Here is a 25,163-nt window from a genome sequence, read left to right on the forward strand (position 1 = left end):
ACTGGGTTCAAACTGTGATTCACATATCTCACCCTCCGGATTAGTAGGATTAGAGGCATGAGCCATTGTGCATTTATTTGGACAGATGCACATAAGCATCTTCACAGAATTACCATGATGTTGTATAGACATATCAACAATTTTGTCTGTCATGTTTACATTACTATGTGGGACTTAGCGAGTCCTATGTGTGTCCTGTTAGTTCAGAAAAGGAGAAGCATAGAGTTAACTTCCTTCTCTCCTCCCATTGGTACAGATCCTTCTACCATAACTGGGAAGAAGATGAACAAGTGAAGAAGTAAGTGGACGCTGGCACAAAGAATTCTATCCTTGAAAATTTGGTATCTTTGAGGTTTCTGAATCAAACTCAACTTTCTTCTTTGCACACCAGTTGTGATTTTCACCAGGGGGTTGAGGCTTGGCACTTCAGTGGATAGCAGATTACACAGTTGTGGTTGTGGTTGTGCTTTTGGAATCTCATGGATGACAGGGAGGGCTGTGTGTAGCAAGTCAGATCCAGTGGGGAAACAAATTTCTCTTCCTATTACAGGGAGAATTTTAGAGGATTATATTTGAGAAATTACTAGAAGTGGGTTGTGAGGAGCATCCTGCTTGCAGGAGTCTCTTTCCACTTCCCAAAAATCAATTTGCACACAGTCTTGTTTGTTTCATCTTCCCTATGTGGATGGACTTCTACCCTGATGATTTCTATGAGCCCAAGAACAATGACACCCTGAAAGAACTTACACAGAATGTCAAGCTCAACATGGCCTCTTCAGACCTGCTCTTCCGCTTACATATTTTTCTGGACCAGCTGGAGAAACCCATGAGACAAAGAAAAAGAGGAAGAAGTCCTTGTTTAGATGCCTCAGAGCTTGTGAGTAGGGATGGAACCTGAGTCTCTAGGGATGTGCCTGATTGGCCAAGAGCCCTTAGTACTCCCCAGCTTGGCAAAATTTCCTTTTATGGATATTCTTTGCCAGGTAATGTCTGTTCTCCTTTTGAAAGAACTTGGAAGTAGACACTCATTAGAAAAAGCCTACCTCCTCATCAGTGTTCAGTCCCAACTCAAATCCTACTGCTTCTCCCATTGGATCCTCTTGGAAGTTTAGTGACACCTTAACTACGAGGGTCTACTCAAAGACTCCTGTACCTATTTTCATTCTCAGGTTTGCATCACCGTAGAGAAGCTTCTGCAGAACTCCAGATAAAGAACCCATCAGTGATGTCGTCTATGGTGACTGATGGAGATTGCAAGCCATCGCTGATCTCCAGAAATCCTGTGAAGGTAGAGGTTTTGAGTCCTGTGGACATCCCACTGATTCTGAACCCCACATGTGATGCAGGTGTGTCTACACATACCACCAAGGAAGAAGACGATACAGAATGTCTTCCATTGATGTTCACAATCCAGCTAGATCAGTTCTAAATCAGTCAAAAAATAAAAACACTTCTTGATATGATGGTTAAATGTGTGCTAATGGAAAATGACCCCAGTCTATGTTTAGGAAAACCAATAAGTGAGGTCCAAAATCTAGATTCATTTGAGGAAAGGGAATCTTTCCTCACAGAATACCAAGACCAATCTCTCCTCTTGCAAGGGATCCAATTTCCAGTTGATAAATTAGAATCTGTCCCTCCCTGGACTCAGGAAGAAAATCCTGTCTTTAATGAGGAAGTAGATCCCTTTGAAGACTCTGAGGCAGAATTTCTGCCTGAAGGCAACTTAGAGGCCAATCTAGATTTTGAGATTCCTTCTCCCCTTCCTAAGAAAATCCTTATTTTTCTTTTTTTTCTGATTTTTGTAAAAGGTTCATTCTATTTATTTTTCTAACTTTATTAAAATGACAATGTTTTTGACATATTCTAGAATTCATGAATCCTAAATATATTTCTTTTTAAACCTGCAAACTGAAGAATCGTGCACACCTGTTCTGGAGCGGGGGAAGCAGAGTGACAGGGGGCTGTAGAAGAGAGCCTACTGGATATAATGGGAGCTGTTAAATGCAAAAAGAGTGACTAGGAAGCCAGGCCATGCCTGTATGGGGTGATAAGGTGGCTACAAAAGGTCTAGGACATAGCAGATCAGATATCCTAGAAAGCTATTCTGTAAATTGGGACAAATACCACAATACTTACAGTGTTAAGTGGGACTCTCTTCCAATAATGAGTTCAAATCTGTATACATTTTCATTGCATTCATTTGCGTTGAGCAAATATGGAAGGAAATTTTGACTCCAATATTATAAAAAGTCTACTTTGGGCTGAAAATATTTGACAAAATATATAGGAGATATGTATACTGGAAAGTAAAAGCCATCATCAATAGAAGAAAGAAGGCTTTCATAGATGAACAAACACAAAATCAAAAAAAATTTCCACAATTAAATCAGTTATATGTAAATACATGTTATATTCTTTATATTATATATAGTATATTATATTATATATAAGATTCAATATGATTTTTCAAACTAAAAAGGCATTTAAAGTTTTAGAATTGAGTGTGTTTTGCACAAAACATTAGTGTAAATGTTATTGGAGAAAGTAGTGATATAATTTTATTATAATTATATGAATATATATTTGTGTGTTTCTAGATATAACACTGATTATAAATAAATATTATATACATATATTTGTATATATCTGTCTATGAAGTGAATATAATGAAAGTGAATATAATGAAACTGAGTATAGTATGTATAAAAAAGTTGAGTACATGAGACTCAGACCTGTAATCCTACTGATGTAGGAAGCTGGGTTTTGAGTTTTAGTATCTCTTATCCCCAAGCTTTAGATTTTTTCAGAGGAGGCATGGGCCCTCCAGTGTAGCAAACAGAAACATATGCCATGGGATCACACTCCCTGACCCGAGAGGAAAGTCAGTAGAAATCAGGACAAGCTTCTTATCTTGACTGTGTACTCAGTTCCTGTACCAAGAAGGCCATCTTTACAACACCAGATGGAAAGTTGGCATTCCCTCCAAAAGGTTCTAAAAAGATCCTTCTGAACGATAGTCTGACTATATTGAATTAAATCTTTTTTCCTTTCGCAAGCTGCAAACACATAGAAATATGACAAGAGCTCAATGACAAATTATCAAAGGCATGTCAAATTTTTTTAAAGGTAATAGAAATATACTCTGAGTTTATTAGGAACTGAGTGATATTTTGGTTGCTGAATTGTTGAATGCACTTCTGGGCAAAGGAGACACATACCTTGGGGGAAATTGTGTGGGGTTGGGTGTCCTCACACGGCTTCACAATAAAATGGCCATAATATCTAGGATGTCACAGCCAGCTTTGCCATGGCAGCAAGTAGGTGTCAGGCACTGATTTTGCCCTGAAATGGACTCAACAACACCAACAGGCACAAAGAATGAGAAGGAGTGACTATTATCCACCAAACTTCAGCTTAACGAGCTGTCCTTACCAGAACTAGGATAAATTGAGCTGGAAAAGGCTGATCTCCATGTAAGGCTCCTGAGCACTAAGGACTATTGTGTGTGTGTGTGTGTGTGTGTGTGTGTGTGTGTGTGTGTGTGTGTGTGTGTGTGTGTGTGTGTGTGTGTGTGTGAATACTGGGGCTTGAACTCAGGGAGATGACCTTTAGCTTTTTTTAACCAAGGGTAACAGTCTACAACTTGAACCAAATTTCCATGTCTTGATTTTGAATGGTTAATTAGAGATCAAAGTTTCAGTGTTGCACATGTTCATTCTTTGTCCCTCCTTTTCAATGACACCTTTAACTTCTTTTTTTTGGGAGGGGGTCCGGTCATGGGGCCTGAACTCTGGGCCTGGGCGCTGTCCCTCAGCTCTTCAACTCAAGGTTAGCGCTCTACCGCTTGAGCCACAGCACCACTTCCGGCTTTTTTCTTTTTGCTTATGTGATGCTGAAGAATGGAACCCAGGTCCTCAGGCAGGCAAGACAAGTGCTCTACCACTGAGCCACCTTCCCAGCCCCCCCTTAAACTTCTGAAAGAGAGATAAATGTAAAAAAAATGAAAAAAAATGAAAGAAAATAAATATCATCTTGTTTCTGTTTCCTGGTCACTGATTATTTTTGAGATAGTGTTTCTTACTAATAAGAATTATTGGTAGAATCTGAAAATCTATTTGAGTAATAAATAGACTAGGAAAAATGTTGTCTCCTATTTTTTATCACTACATTTCTTTTTGTCTAAGTATAAATGCCAGACTTACCCTAAGGGCCTAGAATAAGCAAAATGGCTTATAGAGCTCAGATCATATCTTTCCACAGAAGATGACAGCCCCAGAAGAAAAACCTGTCCACAACTTGCACAAGGAAGAGAAAGTTTGATGTCTCCTTAAATCTTAGGATCGAATACTCATGAGGAGCCCTGGGGACTGATGACAGCTTAAGGACCTAGCATTTCCTGTGTCGTTCCACCATAGGAACAGTCACCAGTCTCCCATCACACTGTAGGTGCCACGCCTGACTGGTGACCTTGGCTGTGTCATGAGAACGTGCAGCAGGGCTCTGTCATGGTCATTGGAGAGTCAGTATTGCACACTAAGAGGACATTCATGAAGGTGGTAACAAGGCCTGAGTCAGGGTTTTGTCAGATCTAGATGATTTGTAACAGGCACTACTGTATTCAGGCTAAGAATGTGGATATATCATCGGGTTCTTGCACACAAATTTGTTAAGTGTTAGCTTGCAACAGTTCTGCATGAAAGCCAACAAAAGGTCATCAATGCCCTCTGAACATATTTTCATCAACATTTAGTAAGTAAAAAGCTATAAAATCAAGTTCATCATGAGGAAAAATCTGATATGAAAACCAAATTGCAGGAGCATTTACAAAAAAATGTTTTTCTGTATGTATCAAATGTGACAAAATATTAAAAGTTAATGAAGCTGGGAAAGTTAAATTGATTTCTTTTTGTACTATGGTTGCAACTGTCTTTTACATTTCAAATACTTAACAAAAAGAAGGTAGGCCAAGCACCACCGGTGTCTCACGCCTGTAATTCTAGCTAGTTAGAAACCTGAGATCTGAGGAAAGTGAATTGAAGTTAGACTAGTTAGGAAAAACCAGTGAAACTTTGATCTCTAATTAACCATTCAAAATCAAGACATGGAAGTTTGGTTCAAGTCGTAGACTGTCACCCTTGATTAAAACAGCTAAAGGTCAGCTCCCTGAATTCAAGCACCAGTATTCACACACACACACACACACACACACACACACACACACACACACACACACACACACACACACACACACACACACATTCTCAAAAATAACCAGTGACCAGGAAACAGAAACAAGATGATATATATTTTCTTTCATTTTTGTCATTTTTTTCAGAAGTTAAAGGGGTCATAGGAAAGGAAGGACAAAGAATGAACATGTGCAACACTAGTATTTAATTGGTACTATGTTGAAAATGACCTATGCAATTTGTTTTGGGGGAAGAACGGGAAAACAGAAAAAGAGATAAAGTGAAAGGGTAAAATTGTCCAAAAAAAATGCACTCAGGGAATTAGAGCTGTGGCTTAATATGAGTGCCATTATTCAGCAAAAGAGCTCAGAGAGAGTGTCCAGGCCCTGGATTCAAGCCTCATTACTGACTAAAACAAAAACAAGAATAAAGAAATGTAATCATTACCACACGATTGTACCTAAAACCTCTACAGCACAATAATAAAAATAATAATGATAAAGAAGAAGATGATAATGAAGAAGAAGAAGAAGGAAGTTAAAAAAACCAAACCAGTGAGAAAAATTGAGAGAGCAAGGAAAGGACTGACCTTTCAAAAAGAAATATATCCATACCTGACTTATATGACTGTAACCTCTGTGTAATTCACATTTATAATAACAATACAAAAGAAAAAACAGAAATGTAGTGCTGGAGCCATAACTCAAATGGGAGGTCAGACTAATATGTATGTGATACCAAGGTCAACCCCCTTATCAATTTCTCCTTCAAAAATGGCTCTTCTCATCACTTGTGCTTTCCCTAGCTTATGAAAAGGGGTGCAGTTAAAGAAAGAGAAAGGTAAATTGTCAGGCACAGAACTGTACTTGCAAAGAGCAGTACTCACTAGAACACATGTTTACTAGACCACTTGATGACTCCATGTTTTCTGAAATAAACAGAACTATTTGGACTTGAATACATGCTCCACTGTATACTAGATGGGGACTCAAAATTAATGAAACTCTCTGGATCTCAAATTCTTTACAGGTAAAATGAGAATAACAATACGTATCTCACAGCATTATGAGATCTGGTTGTCATCAAACATGGAGTGGTTTTATCTTTGGTGTGTGTGCAACACTCAAACACTGCTGGAAGGAGTATAAACTGGCATGATGTTTACTATATTACTTAACAGTAATACAACATGCCTGTAATCCTACTTACAAAAGAGGCTGAGAAAAGAGGATCCAGGTTTTAAGTCTGGACAGGAAACTGGATCAGATTCATCTCCAATGATCTCTAAAAAAGCTTCAGGTGGAGTTTGGTTCAAGTGGTAAAGTGCTAGACTGGAGCATAAGCCTCAGGAACAGTGCCCAGGCACTGAGTTCAAGCCCTAGGACCAGCACAAGCACACACACATGCACAAGCACACACACACACTAAATTTTTTGTGTTCTTATCACCCTGCTTAACAATATATTTCCTCTTGCAAGCTCACCTGATTTTTTTTAAAAGGGACTTCCTGTGTAACACAGGCTGCTCCTAAACTTACAATCCTCCTGGGTACTGGTAGTACAGGCATGCCTACTATAATTGCCTTCACTCAGTAACTCTATTTATAACATATTAGCAAGAAATTCATTCATACTCATGAAGATATTTGGCTTAAAGCTGTTCACAGTAATATTCTACTGTACAAAATGTAAATAATATAACTGGATATGGTACTATCCTACCGCATGGTAATACCAGCGAATACTCAGGAACCTGACACAGGAGAATAAGCAGGTGAGGAAAGCGTGGTCTACGCTGCAAAACCTGGTCTCCAAAGGAAAGAAATTCTATAAATATTAATCTACTATGAAACATACAATATGTTAAATTTATATAATGTAACAAATAGATCATTGTTAATAAAAATAAAATCTTGGCAGACATTTTAAATACATACATATGCATATATATTTAAACTTGTAGAAATAAAATTTCAAGTGCTTTTATCTGCATCTTTCAGTCTACCTGTCACCTACTTATTTACTGACACATTGATTTCTGTTTAGTCTTCACAAAACACTGTTCTCTCACATAAGTACACAAAATTGTAAAACAAAAAGTACAAAACAAATATTATCATAAATCCAAATGTAGTTTAATCCCTACCAAAATAATTTGGAGAAAACATACATTAAGTTAATGGCATTGTATACTGCTCAGGAAGGGAAGTCTAGGAAAATGTAGATTGTATGTGTGTGTGTGTGTATGTGTGTGTGTGTGTGTGTGTGTGTGTGTGTGTGTGTCTGTCTGTCTGTCTGTCTGTCTGTCTGTCTCTCTGTGTCAGTGTGTTTTCCATGAGAAATATTGGAGTTAGAATTAAACGTATTATTCTTGTTGGTCTTTTTGCTCAAAGCTGACACTCTACCACTTGAGCCACATCTCCACTTCTGGATTTTGGTTTCTTAATTGGAGAAATATCTCAGATTTTCTGCATGGGCTGCTTTAAACCTGAATCCTCAGTTTTTGACCTCTAAAGTAGATAGGTTTTAAAATATGAGCCACTGGTGGAAAGCAACTACGTTAACATTTTTGCATGTTTGAATGAATTTTAAAGTAAGACATATATGTTACTTTTGAGAGTGACTGGAAATATTCATTAACGTTTAACAGAATTTAAAACATACAAAGCTGAGAATGGTAAGTAGCTGAGAACCAAATGGAATAAATCAAAATTACCTATGACAGTTTTCAGTCTGTGCACAGAAATAATTACATTATTGGAGCCCAAGGCCATCAGATAGCTGAGCTCCAGCTGGCTGCTATGCTCATGAGGCCAGCTGGTGCTATTCACAAGAATGTGATGTTGTTGGATGGTAGGGATCAGCTTCAAGTTAAGAACCTGAAATATTTCTATTCATCGAGAAGAGGAAACATACCAGGACAAGAAATGTGATTAAAATTGCTGAATGCAAAAACCATCCAGTTAAAGGAAGACAGAATAACTCTTTCTATATCTGAAGAGTATTCTCGCACAAAGAATCATGAGCTGAATATGGTGGTCAATGTTTGTAATCTCTGAACTTGGGAGGCTGATTTAGAAGTTAAATTGAGGCCAGCCTAAGTTTTAGGCAATCAGAAGGACATATAGTAAAATGCTATCTTAAAACAACAACAACAAAAGACCCAGTGACTGGGAATGTGTTTAGTGGTAGAGTGCTGGCCTTACATGCAACAAGCACTTGATTTGATTCCTCAGTATGTTGTAAGCAGAAAAACTGGAAGTGGTGCTGTGGCTCAATTGCCTTGAGCAAAAGAAATTCAGGAAGAGTGCACAGGCCCTGATTTCAAGCCCCAGCTCTGGCAAAATTAAAAAAAAAAACAAGTGCAAAATGCTGTTTGTTGAAATAAATATGTTGAAGAATTTTTATACTCACTAGAAAATTGTGCTGTTGGGAATTCATAATGAACTTTGTTAGGAAAAATTAAAATAAATTAATGAAATATTATCTGGCATTGGAAAGGACATAGTGAGATGTAAAAATGATTGGTGCCTATGGTTAATTGATACAACAATGTTACAGATACACTTGCCAGATTGTGATTTTTTAAAGTATACAATCGTGGGTTTGTTCTTTTTCAAAATAATTTTACTGCCGGGCCTAGCTACTAAGGAGACTGAGAACTGTTCGAATCCAGCCTGGGCAGGAAAGCCTGTGAGACCTTTATATCCAACTAAAGTTTCAGAAAATGTGAAGTGGCACTGTTGCTTAAGTGGTAGAGTGCTAGTCTTGAGCTGAAGAGTTGAGATACAATGCTCAGACCTAGAGTTCAAGCCCCACAACTGACAAAAAATAGTAATAGTAATAATATTAATTTTATTGTTACTATTAAAGTGTTATATATAAAGGCTACCAATTCATAAGTTTTTTCTTTGCTAAAAGAAATACATATCCATCTTCATTGCCAACAGCCAGGAATTAGCCATCTGCTTTCCAGCTGATCTCTGGGTGTAGAGGCAATGTGTAATACAAAGCAGTACAAACCAATACAAACCATTTCTGACTATAAATAATTTTTTCTCTGCACATCTTAAAAATCAATGCTGACAACATGAAATAAAAAATCCCTAAGTTTAAAACATTCTTCTAAACAAGTTAAAGAAATCCTGATAACTAGTATTTTAAGAATAATTTCAGAGAGCTTGAACTCAGGGCCTGGGTTCTGTCTCTGAGATTTACTACTCAAGATTGGGTTGCCACTTTGAGCCACAGTGCCATTTCCAGTTTTCTCGTGATTAGTTGCACAGAAAAGTCTCACCAACTTTCCTCTCCAACCTGGCTTTGAACTAGGATCTAGAGATCTCAGCCCACTGAGTAGCTAGGCTTATAGGCATGAGCCCCTGGCACATGGCTTTTTGCTTACCTGAGACAGAGGCCAGTTAATATTAAATGTCAATCATTTTTAACTTTGTAAAATGAAGTTGACTGAAATGCCTTCCACTAGAAATAAGGAATCAAATGAGTAGGTGGGTTACAATGGTCTTACCAAAAGTTACATATTTTCCTTGTGTTTTTTTCTTCCAAAATTGTGTGCTTTCCAGAATCATACCTTATCTTTCCTTGATGGTTTCTTTGGTTTATTTCATAATTGTCCACAGCTTCTTCAGCCATCATTTATTTATGTGAAGAGCTTTCAAACATCTATTTTCAGCCCAAATTCCTTGTATACACCTCTCATCCATATATTCAACTGACATAAAAACTTGTGAAACAGTAATCATCTATTATCAGTATTGGATATTAATGTGTAAGTAAAATTTAAGAAAATTACATCAATAATTATAACATGATTTCAATAATAATGCTAAACATAAATACAACGTTGATTATATTCTGAGAAATTTAATAAAAACCTCCAGGAAAAGAAATCACTTTTTTTAGTGCTGACATTATGGTTTAAACTCAGGACCTTACCTTCTCACTTAAGCTTTTTCCCTCATGGGTGGTGCTCTGTATTTCAACCACAGCTCTCCTTCAAATTTTATTTGGGGGATAATATAGAGATAAGAATCTCATGGAATAAAAAATATCATTTGTGTCCCTATCTTGGGGTTCATTTCACATAACATTCTGTTATAAGGTTATATGGTACCATGTACTACTTTCTGAAAGTGAGGTTAACCATGGGACCTATAGTTATTTGAGCCTCGCTTATTTCACTTAATAAAATTGTTTCCCCGTCTTTCCATTTCCTAGCAAATGGGGCGATTTCATTCTCTCTGATGGAGGCATAGAATTCCAGTGTGTGTGTGTGTGTGTGTGTGTGTGTGTGTGTGTGTGTGTGTGTGTGTGTGTATCACATTTTCTTGATCCATTCATCTACTGAGAGGCATCTGGGTTGGTTCCATTTTTAGCTATGGTAAATAATGCTGCAATAAACATAGTTGTGCCGGTAGCTTAGTATGGTCTTGTGTGTTATCATTTGGTAAATGCCCAAAAGTGGGATTGCTGGGTTATAGGGGAGCTCTAAGTGGAGTCTTGGAAAATATTATATTAAGTAAAGTAAGTCAGACAAAAGAAATATAGGTCCTATGTTTTCCCTTATTTGGAATAACTAGTGTATATGTAGGACAAGCATAAGAGTTCAAATGCTATGTACATACCACCAGATAAGATGATGTTAAGCGAAGTAAATACCAAGATAGGGTTTATAATTTACCATGTGATTTATTTTTGTTTTTGTTTTTGTATTTTCCCCCACCAAGGTATAACTCCTGTTTTCACTGTATTTAATGTCGGTGCCCTGCATCTTGTATACACCATTTCTCTAGCTAGGGGAGGGCAAGGGAAAAAACAAAATGTTTAAATAGGTCAGGCTGACCCGTTGTAACAATGAGATACACAAGATACTATGTTGAAAAAGAATCTTTACAATATGGGTGGGGAAGCAGGGAAGGGAGGAGAGGGGGGTGTGTAGTTGTGGAGGTGGGAGGGAAGAAAGGGTAGGGGAAAAACAAAGGAGGAGGTAACAATGTACTCATTACCTTGCTCATGTAACTATAACCCCTCTATACCATATTTTTACAGTAAAAACCTCTTTTATAAAACAGAAGGTGTCATGTACACCAACTATAGCAGCCCACATATGTAATTCCAGCTGATTGGGAAGCAGAGATGACAAGGATCATGGTCTGAGGCCAGGCCAGAGAAAAAACTGCCAAGACAGCAATCTCAAAGAATGAGCTTTCCATAGTGGTTCACATCTGTATTCCTAGCTAATTATGTGGGAGGTATAGGTAGCAAATTCTCAGTCAATCTAAGATCACACCCTGGCAAAAAGTTGAACACCTCAAGTAATTAAATGGACTAGAATTACGGTAAAAGTAGTGAGCTTGTTGATGCTATACAACCAGAGTCCTATCTAGCAAGCAGGGAACCCCTGAATAGAACCCTTCCACCAAAAAGCCTAAATAATTTTAGCCTATTTGAACATCTAATTTCAAGGAGCCTGACAGATCAGAGATGATGACATTCTCTTTAAAATTAGGTATTCAAAAGAGACAAAATTATTTAGATTTTGAAAAAATTGAAAAGGAAAATACATGTGATTTTTGTTAGCTCTGTAATTCTTGAAAACATGAAATGTACTCAAGTATTTAATATATATCCATATGTGTGCATATGTCCAAGTATGTATGTATATATATGTATATATACATACATATATGTATATGTATATGTATATATGTATGTATATATACATACATACATACAAGTAGTTCATCTCTATTCTGTGTAGCAAATGGTACAAATGAATCTGTATAATCACTATTCAAATGCATGAATAGACAAAGAGACTGAGCAAAGAACTCATATTCAGGAAATTATGGCTAGCCCATAACCCTGAAAATCTTTTACATCAGTTTGCATGTTTCAGTTACTGCAGTACAGGGACAGTAGGACGACAGTGGGATACGAGGCAGATGAAATGAGAAATGAGAGATACAAATGTTAAAATATTCTTTCTGATGGGTAAGTGGAATTTCCTCTCTCTCTCTCTCTCTCTCTCTCTCTCTCTCTCTCTCTCTCTCTCTCTCTCTCTCTCTCTCTCTCTCTCTCTCTGTGTGTGTGTGTGTGTGTATTACATTTTCTTGATTATTTTTTCTCTTGAAGGTTATCTGGGCAGATTCAATAAGAATGGTCTGGCTGAAACCTTTACTATATCCTGGTTTGTAATCTTTCGGGTAAATGCCTAGAGATGAGTTGCTGGATCATATGGAAGTGGGTAGTCAAATGAGGGGTGAAGGGTTAAAAGGTAGAAGAATGAACAGGAGAAAAGGGGGGAAATGCAGAGAGGAATCCAATAAACATCCTACAATATTAAGAAGAGTGAAGGAAGAAGTGTATAGAGGAGGGATGGATGAGAACATTGAAAGGGTTGGCATTGATCAACGTATATTGTACGCATAAAATGCTTCGTTTAATGATAATTTCTATGCTACTTAAAATAATAATTAAAAAATCATGTCCCTAAACTGCTATGCAATTAGAAGCAAAGAATGAGAATTTGCTCAGATCAACTCCAGGGTCTATAAGTCTTTTTTGTTACGATAAGTTTTAGAACAACACTAATGATACATATCACCTGAAGAAAATTTAATGATTTTCAGTTATTTAAAGTAATCATTTTGGAGATATGGCTCAAGTGGCAAAATGCTACTTAGTGAGCAAAGGTGTCAGATAATGAATTCAAGTCTCAATCTCAAACAAAAGTACAAACAATCAGTAAAATTCAGGCACTTTCCTGGGCACTGGTAGCTCATGCCTTTAATCCTACCTTTAATCAGAAGGCAGAGATCTGGGGATCTCAGTTCAATGTCAGCTTAGATAGGAATGTCTGTGAATTTCATATCTCCAACTCACTGCCAAAGAAAGCTGGAAGTGGACTCATGGTTCAAGTGGTAGAATGCTAGCCTACAGCAAAAAGCTCAGAGGCAGAACCTTTGTATGCATATACATACAAAGGGGAAGTAAGTCACTCAAGTTCTCAATCTTCCTTTTCCCTAATCCTAACTCAAATATTGGACAGAACCCTAAGAGTAACCTTGATGATAATAGTAACCCAATATTAAAATTAATGGAAAATATATCCTAACAGATAATCATTGTCTTTGAAATGATTTGCACTTTGCTCCAAATACTACAGATTTCCTGACTTGGACTCTGAAATCATTCCCTATTATGAATCATTAATCTAAAATCTTCATATCATGAAAACTTCTGTAGTTTCCACTGATCTTAACTTTTACTGAACTCCTCTATCTCCAAAAAGAAGTTTCAGGTTTACTTAAAATCTACTCTAGTTCTTAACCCTAACTATATATCTAAACCTTACTAGAAACCTAACTCTAAATTTAACCCTATTGAACCCTGAATAAGAAAATTAAGAAAACTCTGTAGTTTTTGTTAAATTTCACACTTATTTTACTTGAAAGTGTTAGCAGAAAACTCAGTTTTACCTGAAAGCTTACCCTTCCCTAAGCCTAAGCCTAACCTGAACTAGAAACGCAACCCTAGCCCTAGAACTAATAGCCTTTGGATTCTAAAGGTCATAAAAATACATTACTTTTTATTCATCCTAACTTTGATTTAACTCATCCTTCTAAAAATACTTTGTAGTTTTACTCATTATCTTGCCATTTTTGTAACCCTAACCCTAACTGGAATATTGAGGCTAACGCTCACACTAACCATACCCTAATATTAATATTATTAGCAGTTTCTTATTTCACATTCATCCTAATTCTAACTAGACTTGTTATTCGAAGATTTACTTTCAGTTGGACCCTAAACTTTCCATTTCCCCAGTGCTAACACTAAGCCCAGCTGGAACTGAAACCTAACTTTCATACTAATGATAGTCCAATTCAAATATTTAAGAAAAATACTCTAGTTTTTATTCATTCTAATGAATACTCCAGTTTGCACTCTGGAAATGAGTTTGTTTGCCCTAATTCCCACAAATTTTCTGACTCTTCCTCTGAAGTTATCTTGTTCCCTAACATGAACCATTATATTATTTGTCCTCACATTCTCTTATCAGGAAAAATACTGTAGTTTCCAATGATCCTACCTTTTCCTGAACCCCTGTGCCCTAAAACAATATCAGATTTACTTACCGTCTAGTCCATTAATTAACTCTAACTCTCAACCTAAACCTGGCTGGAAAACTCTCATTAATCATTACAAGAATGATCACTGAGAAATAAATATAATGATAATGGTCGAGTTACTGTTCAATCTCATATTTTTGCTTCCACTTGTTAGTGAAAACTGAATATTACACTAAAAACTTTCCTATTCATAACACTATACATACTCAGAACAAAATACTGACCCTAAAAGTTAATCCAAATTATATGTCAATACTAACACTAACACAAGTACACTAGCTCCATCCATTTCCCTGCAAATGCCATTATTTTGACATTTCTAATGGCTGCATAATATTCCATTGTTTGTAGATACCACAATTTTTGGATACATTCATCTGTGGTGGGGCATCTGGGTTGTTTCCATATCCTAGCTACTGTGAACAGTGCTGCAATAAACATTAAGGTGCACGTGTCATTGTATATTGGTTCCTGTTGTTCAGGTAGATGCCTGAAAGTGGTATGACTGGGTTATAAGGGAGATCAATCTTTATCTTTCTAAGGACCTTCCAGAGTTCTTTCCAAAGTGGTTGTATAAGTGTACATTCCCACCAGCAGTGTAATGGGGTTCCTCTTTCTCCATATCCCCTCCAGCAATTGTTGTTGGCTGATTTGTGGATGTGTGACATTCTGACTGGGGTAAGGTGGTATCTCATGGTTGTCTTTATTTGCATTTCCTTCACCACCAGGGATGATGAACATTTCCTCATGTGTTTCTTTACCATTTTTATTTCTTCCTCTGAGAAGTCCCTCTTTACCTCCCTTGCCCATTTAGTAATTGATTTGTTAGGTTTAGGAGGGATTGGTTTCTTGAGTTCCCTGTATATACTGGATGTTAACTCTTTGTCTGATATATTGCTGGTAAATATTTTTCCCAATTAGTTATTTGTCTTTCTAGCTTGGTTGCAATAGATTTAGCTGTGTAGGAGCTTTTTATTTTAAAGTAGTCCCATTTGTTGAGTCTCTCTCCAATTTGTTGTGATCCTGGGACTCTGTGCCTATTAGTTCAAGTGTCTCTCCTACTCCGTCCAGCAGTAGTTTCAGAGATTCAGTTTTAATGTTAATATATTTAATCTATTTTGAGTTGATATTGGTGCATGGTGATAGCCTGGGGTCCATTTTTAGTTTTCTGCATGTGGCAGCGCAATTTTCCCAGCACTAGTGGTTGAAGAGGCTGTGTTTCTTCCATTGTATGTCTTGGGCTCCTTTGTCTAATATCAGCTGGCTGTAGGCCTGTGATTTATTTCTGGATCTTCTATTCTGTTCCATTGGTCTTCTGATCTGTTTTTGTGCTAGTACCATGCTGTCTTTATTATTATAGCTCTGTAGTATAGTTTGAAGTGCAGCATGGATATCCCTCCCATTTTGTCTTTGTTCCCTAGAATTGGTTTGGCTATTCTAGGTCTTTTTTTGATCCATATGAATTTTTGGACTGTTTTCTGTATTTTAGTGATGTAAGTCATTAGGATTTTAATAGGAATTGCATTGAATTTGTATATTAAGTTTGGCAATATTGCCATCTTCACTATATTAAGTTGGCCTATCCAAGAGCATGGGAGGTCTTTCCATTTCCTAGTGTCTTCTGAAATTCTTTCTTTATCTTTTTATAGTCTTCATTAAATAGTTCTTTTACATCTTTGGTTAGGTTAATTCCAAAATATTGTATTTTTGGGGAGGTTATTGTGAATAGGGTTACTCCCTTTATTTCCCTCTCTTCTTGTACATTGTCAGTATACAGGAAGGCAGCTGATTTTTGTGGATTTATTTTGTATCCTGCTACTTTGCCTAAGTGATTTATGATTTCTAAGAGTTTGGGGATGGAATTTTTGGGATCATGAAAGTATAGTATCATGTTGTCTGAAAAAAGGAATAGTTTAACCTCTTCTTTCCCTATGCGGATCCCTTTCATGTATTTTTCTTGCCTTACTGACCTGGCTAAGGGTTCCAGGACTATATTGAAGAGCAGTGGAGACAGTTGGCATCCTTGCCTTCTTCCTGATTTTAGGAGAATTGGTTGTAGCTTTTCCCCATTAAGTATAATATTGTCTATTGGTCTGTCATAAATGGTTTTATTGTTTTAAGAAATGTTCCTGCTATTTCTGTTTTCTCCAGAGCCTTTAGCATGAATGAATGTTGAATTTTATTAAAGGCCTTTTCTGCATCTGTGGTGAAAATCATGTGATTCTTGACTTTGGCTCTATTGATGGGTTGGATTATATTTATTGACTTACAGAATAAAATAGATCCCAATACGATAATACTAGGAGACTTCAACACACCGCTCTCACCAAAGGACAGGCCTACCAACCAGAGGATCGGCAAAGAAGCTACCAAATTAAGTGAGGCCATACTTCAAGAGGAATTAACTGACATCTACCGAGTATTTCACTGTAAAACAACACAGTACACATTCTTTTCAGCAGCTCATGGAACTTTCTCCAAAATAGACCATATCATAGTTCATGCAAGGAACTTAAGCAAATACAAAGGGAAGACATAATCCCCTGTATCCTATCTCACCATAGTGGAATCAAGCCAGTTCTCAATAACAAAGCATACCGCAGAAATTTCTCTAATACATGCAAATTGAACAGCACACTCCATAGCAAATGCCTGGGTAATGGAAGAGATCAGCGAAGAAATAAAACTTTTCCTACAACTCAATGAAAATGAAAAAAAATCTCACAAAGAAACTTGTAGGACACAGCAAAAGCAGTTCTGAGGGGCAAATTTATTGCCCTCATTGCCCACATCAAGAAAATGGAGACAGACCAAGTAAATAATCTCATGTTGCAATTAAAACAGCTAGAAAAACAAGAAAAAATGGAACCTAAAGTTACTAGACGGAGCCAGATAACCAAATTAAGAGCAGAGATTAACCAATTAGAAAATTAAAAAATTACAGCCAAAATTAACCAAACAAAAAGCTGGTTCTTTGAAAAAATAAAATTGATGGCCCATTTGCAAGATTAATTAAAAAAGGAATAGAGGAAAGCCATTGTAACAGGATTAGGGATGCCACGGGAAAAATCATAACACATACCCAAGATATACAAACAATCCTAATGGACTATTTTCAAAAGTTATAATCTCTAAAGGAAGAAAACCTGGCAGATATTGATGCATTTTTAGAGAAATCCAAGTAGCCCAAACTGAGCAAAGAAGAAACCAGTTAAATAAGCCAATATCCTACCACGAGATACAGGAAGCTATCAAAAGTCTTCCAACCAAAAAAGCCCAGGACCAGATAGATTCATAGCAAAATTCTATAAGACCTTTAAAGAAGAACTAATACCCACACTCCTCAAGCTCTTCAGAGAAACAGAGAAGGAGGGAGCTATCCCAAACTCATTCTATGAAGCCAATATCACACTCATCCCCAAACCAGGCAAAGACCCAACCAAAAAGGAGAATTACAGGCCAATTTCCTTGATGAACACAGGTGCAAAGATCCTTAAGATTCTAGCTAAAAGAATCCAGAAACACATTAAAAAAATCATACACTATGACCAGGTAGGCTTCATCCCAGAGATGCAGGGATGGTTTGACATTGTAATGATTTTAATGACAAGTTTATTTTGTCAGATATAAGGATTGCTACGACTGCTTTCTTACTAGGGGCATTTGATTGGTAGATCCTTTTCTAACCCTTCACTCTGAGTTTGTTTGCATGTTTGGCTTAGAGGTGGGTCTCCTGAAGGCAACAGATGGATGGGTCATGTTTTAGGATCCAAACTGCAGTTCTTTTTCTTTTGATTGGTGAAGTAAGCCCGTTAATCTTAAGAGATAGTATAGAGAGATGCATTATGGTCACTGTTTTTCTTCTTTCCTTTCCTCTGTCCTTGCTCAGATAGACTTCTATTAATGCCTGTCTGGGTGCAGGTCTCTGTTTCTGGTTGCTTTTCTCAGGTTGTGTTCCACTTCTTAGTAGTCTTTGTAACGCTGGCTTAATGTTTATGTATTAATTTAGTTTTTCTTTGCTATTGAAAATTTTCAGTTCTCCATCGCATGTGAATGCTAGCTTTTCTGAGTATATCAGTCTGGATTGGCAGTTATTGGCTCTCAGGGCTCATGTGGTACTTTCCCAGGCCTTTCTTGCATTCAGTGTTTGTGTGGAGAGATCTGTAGTGATTCTAATATTTTTCCTATAGTAGTATAGCTCCTTCTTCATTTTTGCTGCATGCAAGATTGTTTCCTTATCATTCAGATCTATCATTTATTCTATAATGTGTCTAGAAGTGTTTCTCCTGGGATCATGCTTGTTAGGTGTTCTTTATGCTTCTGTTATGTGGGTAAGATGTTCTTTTTTGAGATGGGGAAAATTTTCACCGATTATCTTGTGGAATAGGTGTTGCATTCCCTTGCTTTGATATTCCTCACCTTCGTATATGAAGGTTAATTTTCTTGGCACTATCTGCTTGCCCTTGAATTTCCCTTTGGTATAATTTAAGTGAATTTTCCATATCTGTCATTTTTTGTTCCAGTTGATGTATTCTGTCTTCTGAATTCCATTTTGTTCACTCTGTTAACTGTGGCTTCCATTGTGTTTTGCATGGAGGAAATGGACTCATTGTTGATTTCAATGGATTCAATGTTGGTTTTCAAAATACTAATCTCACCTCTTAATGAGGTGTGTACTGCCTCTATTTTGTCACTTATCTCATGGCTTAGTGAGGTGTGTGCTACCTCTATTTTTGCATGCATCTCCTGTTCGATGTCCTGCACCTCTTTTGGTATTTTGACCTGGTGTTCTTTCAAATTCTGGTCTATTTCTCACTTTATTTCTTGAGTCATTGCCTCCAGCATGTCTTGGATGTAGTGTTTGTCTTCCATTCCTGCTTTGCTCCCAGTGGGGCTCTCCCCTGGGTTGCTGCTGGCTTTTAGAGATAGCTTGCTATCCTAGCTGTTGATAAACCTTATAATATTTCTCTGTGATTTTCTCATGGTTATTCAGGGATTATTGCAGACTAATCTGAAATTTTGTTTTGGTCAATAGGTGTCTGTCTTTGCTTGGTTACTGTTTCTGTGCTGGTAGAGGGAGTCTGTACCTGATCTCGGTTCTGTTGGGGGCCGACCTCCAGCTGCTGGTCTGACCCACACAGGATTCTCAGCTCTCTGCTGTAGATCACTGGCAGTTCCCGCCGTTAGAGGGGTTGAGCAACCTAGACTGCTCCTGTTTGTTCCTACAGGTGCTCTTGGCTAGTTTGGATGTGCTGGATGTATTCTCCCAGATGCTGGAGTCTGCTATGGTCTCCTGATGTTTTGTTTTGTTTTACTTTTTTGGCTATTTGTGGGCTTGAACTCTGGTCTTGGGTGCTGTCCCTCAGCTCTTCAACTCAAGGCTGGCACCCTACCATTTGACCCATAGCACCACATCTTGCCCTTTCAGCTTATGTTTTGCTGAAGAATCAGATCCAGGGCCTCTTGCACCTAAGACAAGCACTGTACTGTTGAGGACCTTACCAGTCTGAGCTCCTGACTATTATCAGGTGCTGGAGGCCTGTGTTGTTCAATTCTTAGCCTAGAATATATGGGTCAGGTTCTTGTGGAGTTTGGGCTTCTCTTGTCCTGTACCCCCCGCATCTTTTGCTGTCACAGGCATGATTACCAGGAGTGTAGTTCCCTGTTTTTCTCCCCTTTACTGAGGCGTATGCACAGCTTCTGATTTCAGTTGGGAGGAGTTGGTTATGTTGCTCAGGCACCAGATCCCCAGGCCTGGTCCCAGACCCCAGCCTGGGCACACCTGTTGGACCTGTGCTGCTGTGTATCCCACCTATATTACGCAGCTTGGAGTACACAGTTCAAATTTCTTCCACCGTTGGTTTCTTGACCCAGTGGCGCTGTACCAGGCTCGGGCTTTTAAGCTTCCTTCCAGGGTCTCTCTTATTCTAGCCTGGCCAGCTGAGTCTGATTCATGGGCTGGTGGAGCTCTTGAACAGTTTCTAGTTTTAGTGGGTCCTGTGGTGCAGGTTTTGGGGTAGGGGGTCTGGGGATTCGCACCAGCTCTGGTCTCCCTTGAGGAATACACTGTCCCCTGTGGGGTACTCACCCAGGAGCTATTTGTTTCCGTGTGATGTAGGTTGTTGTTGGTTGCCATTGCAGTCAGAGTTCAATTGAGGTGGTTGTGGGCTAGGCTGAGAGGTGGTGGCTCTGTGTGTTTCTTTTCTGTCACTGCCTCCATTGACACTGTTTGGGTCCGCTCCACGGGATTGGCCTCTGACCTTCACCCGAGGGGTGGGGAGGGGACTCTGTTCAGGTTCTGATTGCTGGGGTTTGTCTTTGTTTGTGCTCTCTGGATCAGCACCACTTCCTTTCAGTTCTTCTGCTCTGGTGTTCTGTGGGCATCTCATGTATCTCTGAGGTTCCTGCCATGGGGCTGAGTGGCTTTGGTGGGATGGAGCCTCTCTGCTCCAATGGAGAGTGAGGGGAAGGGGTGGGATCTTTGTGTAAGTTCCCTGCTCGGAGGTTTCTTCATTCGTCAGGATCAGCCGGTCTGACACTGATACCTCAGGGGTCTTTGGTGCTGGTGATCTGCAGACAACTCCCTGTGTATCTGGGCCACCGGTAGCTCCCACCAGGCCAGGCTGGCCATGGCTTGGCACGCTGCTTTGTGGCCAATAGACGTTGGGGGAGGCGTCTTCAAGCTCCTCTGTTGTGAAATTCTTCTTTTCAACTCCTGTTTTTCTCTGGATGTTGATTTTTTTGTTGTTGTCGGTCTCTTGGGGAGATTAAACGTTGGAACTCAAACTCTCTTTTTGGTTGGGGAGAGCTGTGGCGTTCTCCTAGTTCCCCGTCACCATCTTGGACCCCCTCGAGTTTTTGCTTTTTTTTATTCAGAAATAATTTTAATTTATCTGTTGAAATGAGTACTAAAGAAACTAAAGATATTTCTGGTGCTTATGTGAAAAATTATACCTTAAAATATTCTGTATTCTGTTTGTATAATGCCCATAATCTATTTTATTCTTTCCTAGATATAAGACTTTGAATTCTACATTGTTTTATAATATATAGGTTCATTAATAAATGTGTCCTTTCAGATTGCATTCCATACCAAAACAGTTTAAGATTCCTTTTTTACTAGGTCCTTATAGTATATTTCTTTGGAATAAAATAACAATGTTGCCTAATTTTAAATGTTTTATAACGATTATGCTATGTAAAGGCCTTTCTAAGGTTAAGATTTAATACACTGATGTCAAACTAACTTTTATTTATATGGATTACATGTATTGTTACACTAGTAATTTTGTAATCAACTTTTTAATAATTGTTTTTCATTTCTTGCATCTGAAGAATGAAAAATCTGGAATAATTCACAGATTTTCATATCATCCTTTGTAATTGCCATGTTAATCTCTGTATTGGTGTAATTTGGGTTCATGTGCTGCTGAAGCATGTAATGTCCTCTAAATTTAGGTAGTTAATGATGCAATATTTATACAGGATTATATCCTTGGGTGCCTGTTTGTAACAAGGAAACCTTATTGTTTCTAACAATGCTACTGATCTTATTTCCCTAAAATTCTGTGTATAATGAAAAATAATTATATTGTTCAGTTGATTGCTCACGTTTGTAATTTTTTTTGTCAATGACTATTTTAAATCTTTTTCATTTTAGTTTAATCATACTTTGAAGCATTTTTAGCTAGGTCCAAAGGGGATGGCTTTTTCAAATACTTATTTATTCAACTGAGTTTGCTCTGTGTAGCTAACGGATTCAAAGTAAGCCTTGCTTAAGAGCTACTTCTAAACTTCTGCAGCTGAAATTTTCCCAAATGCGGTCTCATTGGCACAAATGTCTACCTGATTCTTTACCCTTCTTCCATGTAGGATCAGACCAAACAGAATATCTTACCCTGATGGCGTAAATTGTCTTACTTGAACAAAATAAATCTTAGTTCCAAGGGATCATAGAAAAATGAATATTTCAGACAGAACTTTTCAGACTAGAAGGTTTTTTTTTTTATCAAAATATAATGGTTTATTATACCTACCATTTCAAAAGTAGCTAAAGCCAAGAAGGTGAAAAAATTGTTCATATGCATGATTACCTAATGTCCTGGCCTGTCTACCTTCCAACCAGGCAGGAACTTAGACTACTGCCTTTCTATCACCAAATATTTTCATAGCTCTAGGAGAAGTCCATTTGTTTCTCCTTGTTATTAGGCCTTAAATTGGTAATGTTTCCTCTTGCCTCCAATCTGTAAATCTACAAAAGGTAAAGGTTTAAATCTAACTCTATCAAACACTGAGGTAGAGATAATGGAAAAATACTTTAAAGCAGAGTTGCTTTGGATACCCTAACCAAAACAGAACAATACAAAACATGTGCCATTTTATTATATTATATATAGTTATATATTTTATATTTTTATGTGCTGATTTTATATTTCACACAGTGAAACTTACTAGAATCAATTGATAATTTGACAAATAAATTGATATTTATTTATTCCAATAAATAGAATTGGAATGTAAATAATTAGGTTTAGAATATATATTAGAATATAAAATGTATCAATGCAATGTCTTCGGTATAAACTTGTGATACCTTCTAAGTGTTCATGGTCTTCTGAATTCACATTGTTAAAAATCAATGTTGTTTTCCTCTAATCTATAAGAGATTTTACTCTGATGCTCTGTTTATTGTTTTAACTCACTGGTCCCAAACTGTTTTTCTCCATATTTCTGATGCATTCCTCCTACATATTATACTCCAATTTTGCTAATATGATATCTAAAAGACATTATTCTTCTATAGACCCATGGGTCCTAATATCTTATGGCTGAGTTACCTGCATCATCAGATAACAGGGGCAATACTTCTCACCTAGGCCTACGCAACATGCCAGCAGACAGTAACTGAAAATCCATCTCAATTTCTCATTTCTTGTATTTCAGGGCTCCAATTCCTTGAGAAACAAGAATTAGCAGCAAGCAATTGTGTAATGTAAGGCAACTTAAAGTGAAAGATGAAGTCACAAAATCGAGAGAAATTACTCTATTTCAACCTGAATTGACAGATGACCAGCCCATATAAGTGAACAAATCAGAAAGTGTCACAAGATTATTTTTAATACCCCTCCCCTAATGACTAATGTAATATTTCAGTCCAGCATAAGTGGGCCCAAAAATAGTTCCTGGAAGGATAGATCCGTGATTGATATACCATGGTCAGGAAAATGACTTAGAAGTTAAAGTTAATTCAGCAAAACATTAATTGAGAAGATCGTTTGTGCTTCAAAACACTGGTACTTTAGTACAACTTGGTTCTGTGGTATAAAAATGTTGTCATTCTCAAACCAACCTACATTTAATCTCCTGAAAGTGTATTCCTTTTCAAATAAACTTTTTGAAATCACACTTACCAAAATAACATTTGATAAGTAGATGACACTTAGTGACACTACAAGTTTTTCAAGTGTAGGGAGCAAGTTACAATAGAGTTGATTCATTTACCCAGCACTAATGTCAGACAGGTTCAACCATTCATTAAAGTCTAAAAGTAATACCACGCACCATTTGTGTTGCTCAGTAGGTGCCTTCCAGAAATTTGTTTAATAGATCAGCCTCCCATATTTCAACCTTAAACATTAGCTAATAAAGTAAATTTCATCACTTAATAACGGGCATTTTAAAAAGTCACAAATACTTGCCTTATCATATGCTGTTTTGTTTTCCCTCTGTCTAACACAGTAAGAAATATGTCTTTAAGTCTTGAATATGGGTACTCATCTGAGATGTGACAAAATCTATCTTCTATTTCTATCATATTCTTCTATAGTAGTATATGTTACTTTTCTTCTTTTTCCAAAACTTATAGGTAGTAGAAAGTTTTATTCCATGTAATATAAAATAATCACACATCATTGTACAAAACCATTTATAAAAACTGGTAGTTAAGAATACATTCAAAGCCATTTTTAAACTTTCTTGTTGACTAAAGATTAATTTTCAAATGGATGAGAATATAATCATGTCTAGGTGTTTCAAGTCTCCAGTCTTGCAAATTGTTATTGCAGATGAATGAATTATGGAAATATAAGCTGACATCAGTTCAAGTATGTGCAGGACTGAAACTCCATGGAATGTATATAAACCTTTCAAATATTAACAGACAGTTTAACAGAATGACTATCAGGAAGTTGAAACCAGAGAGCCATAATAGTAAAGACATAGAATGAATGAAAAATGGAACAAGGGGCAAGTACAGCTAGAATACTCAATGTACACATTTGAGAAAGGAAGTGGTAAATCGGAAATAAATCTTGGAGAATGTGGTGGTTGAGAATGATAGAAGGTGTCACTGTGATCCAGGAGCAATGGATAATTAGGTGGACATATTTAATTGTAAGACATTTTCACAACCTTTGGAAATTCAGTTAAAAAAACACAAAAACACATAAAAATCACAACCAAACAGCAATCTGTAGGGAGTATGAATATGACCTCTCAAAAATTTTAAGCAGTTAATGGAGAGAAGTCTTAGTAAAAACAAACAAAGATGTTCAAAGAGGGCAGTTTGGCGTAGAGGAGGATTCTGAACAGATTTAAATAGATTATCTAAGGTTATAAATCACATATATCTGCTGCAAATATTATCTTTCTTCTATGAGTTCTCTTTGTCTGAACTTGATAATCCAGTCCTGAGCCACAATTGATAGCTTGGAAAAATGGAATGGAAGAAACAAAATGAAGAACCCATTACTCCACTGTAGAGAAAACAATCTTTTATTTTTTCCTCTCATCCCTCTTCACTACATTTTATTCATACTTTT

General features: G+C 37.2%; 1 protein-coding gene across 1 annotated transcript; it reads left to right on the forward strand.

Moving 5' to 3' along the window:
* Window positions 1-262: 262 nt before the first annotated feature.
* LOC138815679 (ral guanine nucleotide dissociation stimulator-like) lies at window positions 263-1,258 on the forward strand. Its single transcript, XM_070005104.1, has 3 exons — window positions 263-298; window positions 658-877; window positions 1,170-1,258. Exons 2-3 carry the CDS (start codon window positions 680-682, stop codon window positions 1,209-1,211), a joined length of 240 nt encoding a protein of 79 aa, XP_069861205.1. The 5' UTR covers window positions 263-298; window positions 658-679; the 3' UTR covers window positions 1,212-1,258.
* Window positions 1,259-25,163: the final 23,905 nt, after the last annotated feature.

The sequence above is a fragment of the Dipodomys merriami genome, unplaced genomic scaffold (genome assembly GCF_024711535.1).
Source record: "Dipodomys merriami isolate MVZ:Mamm:240054 unplaced genomic scaffold, mDipMer1.0.p SCAF_658, whole genome shotgun sequence".
Taxonomy (NCBI): Eukaryota; Metazoa; Chordata; class Mammalia; order Rodentia; family Heteromyidae; genus Dipodomys; species Dipodomys merriami.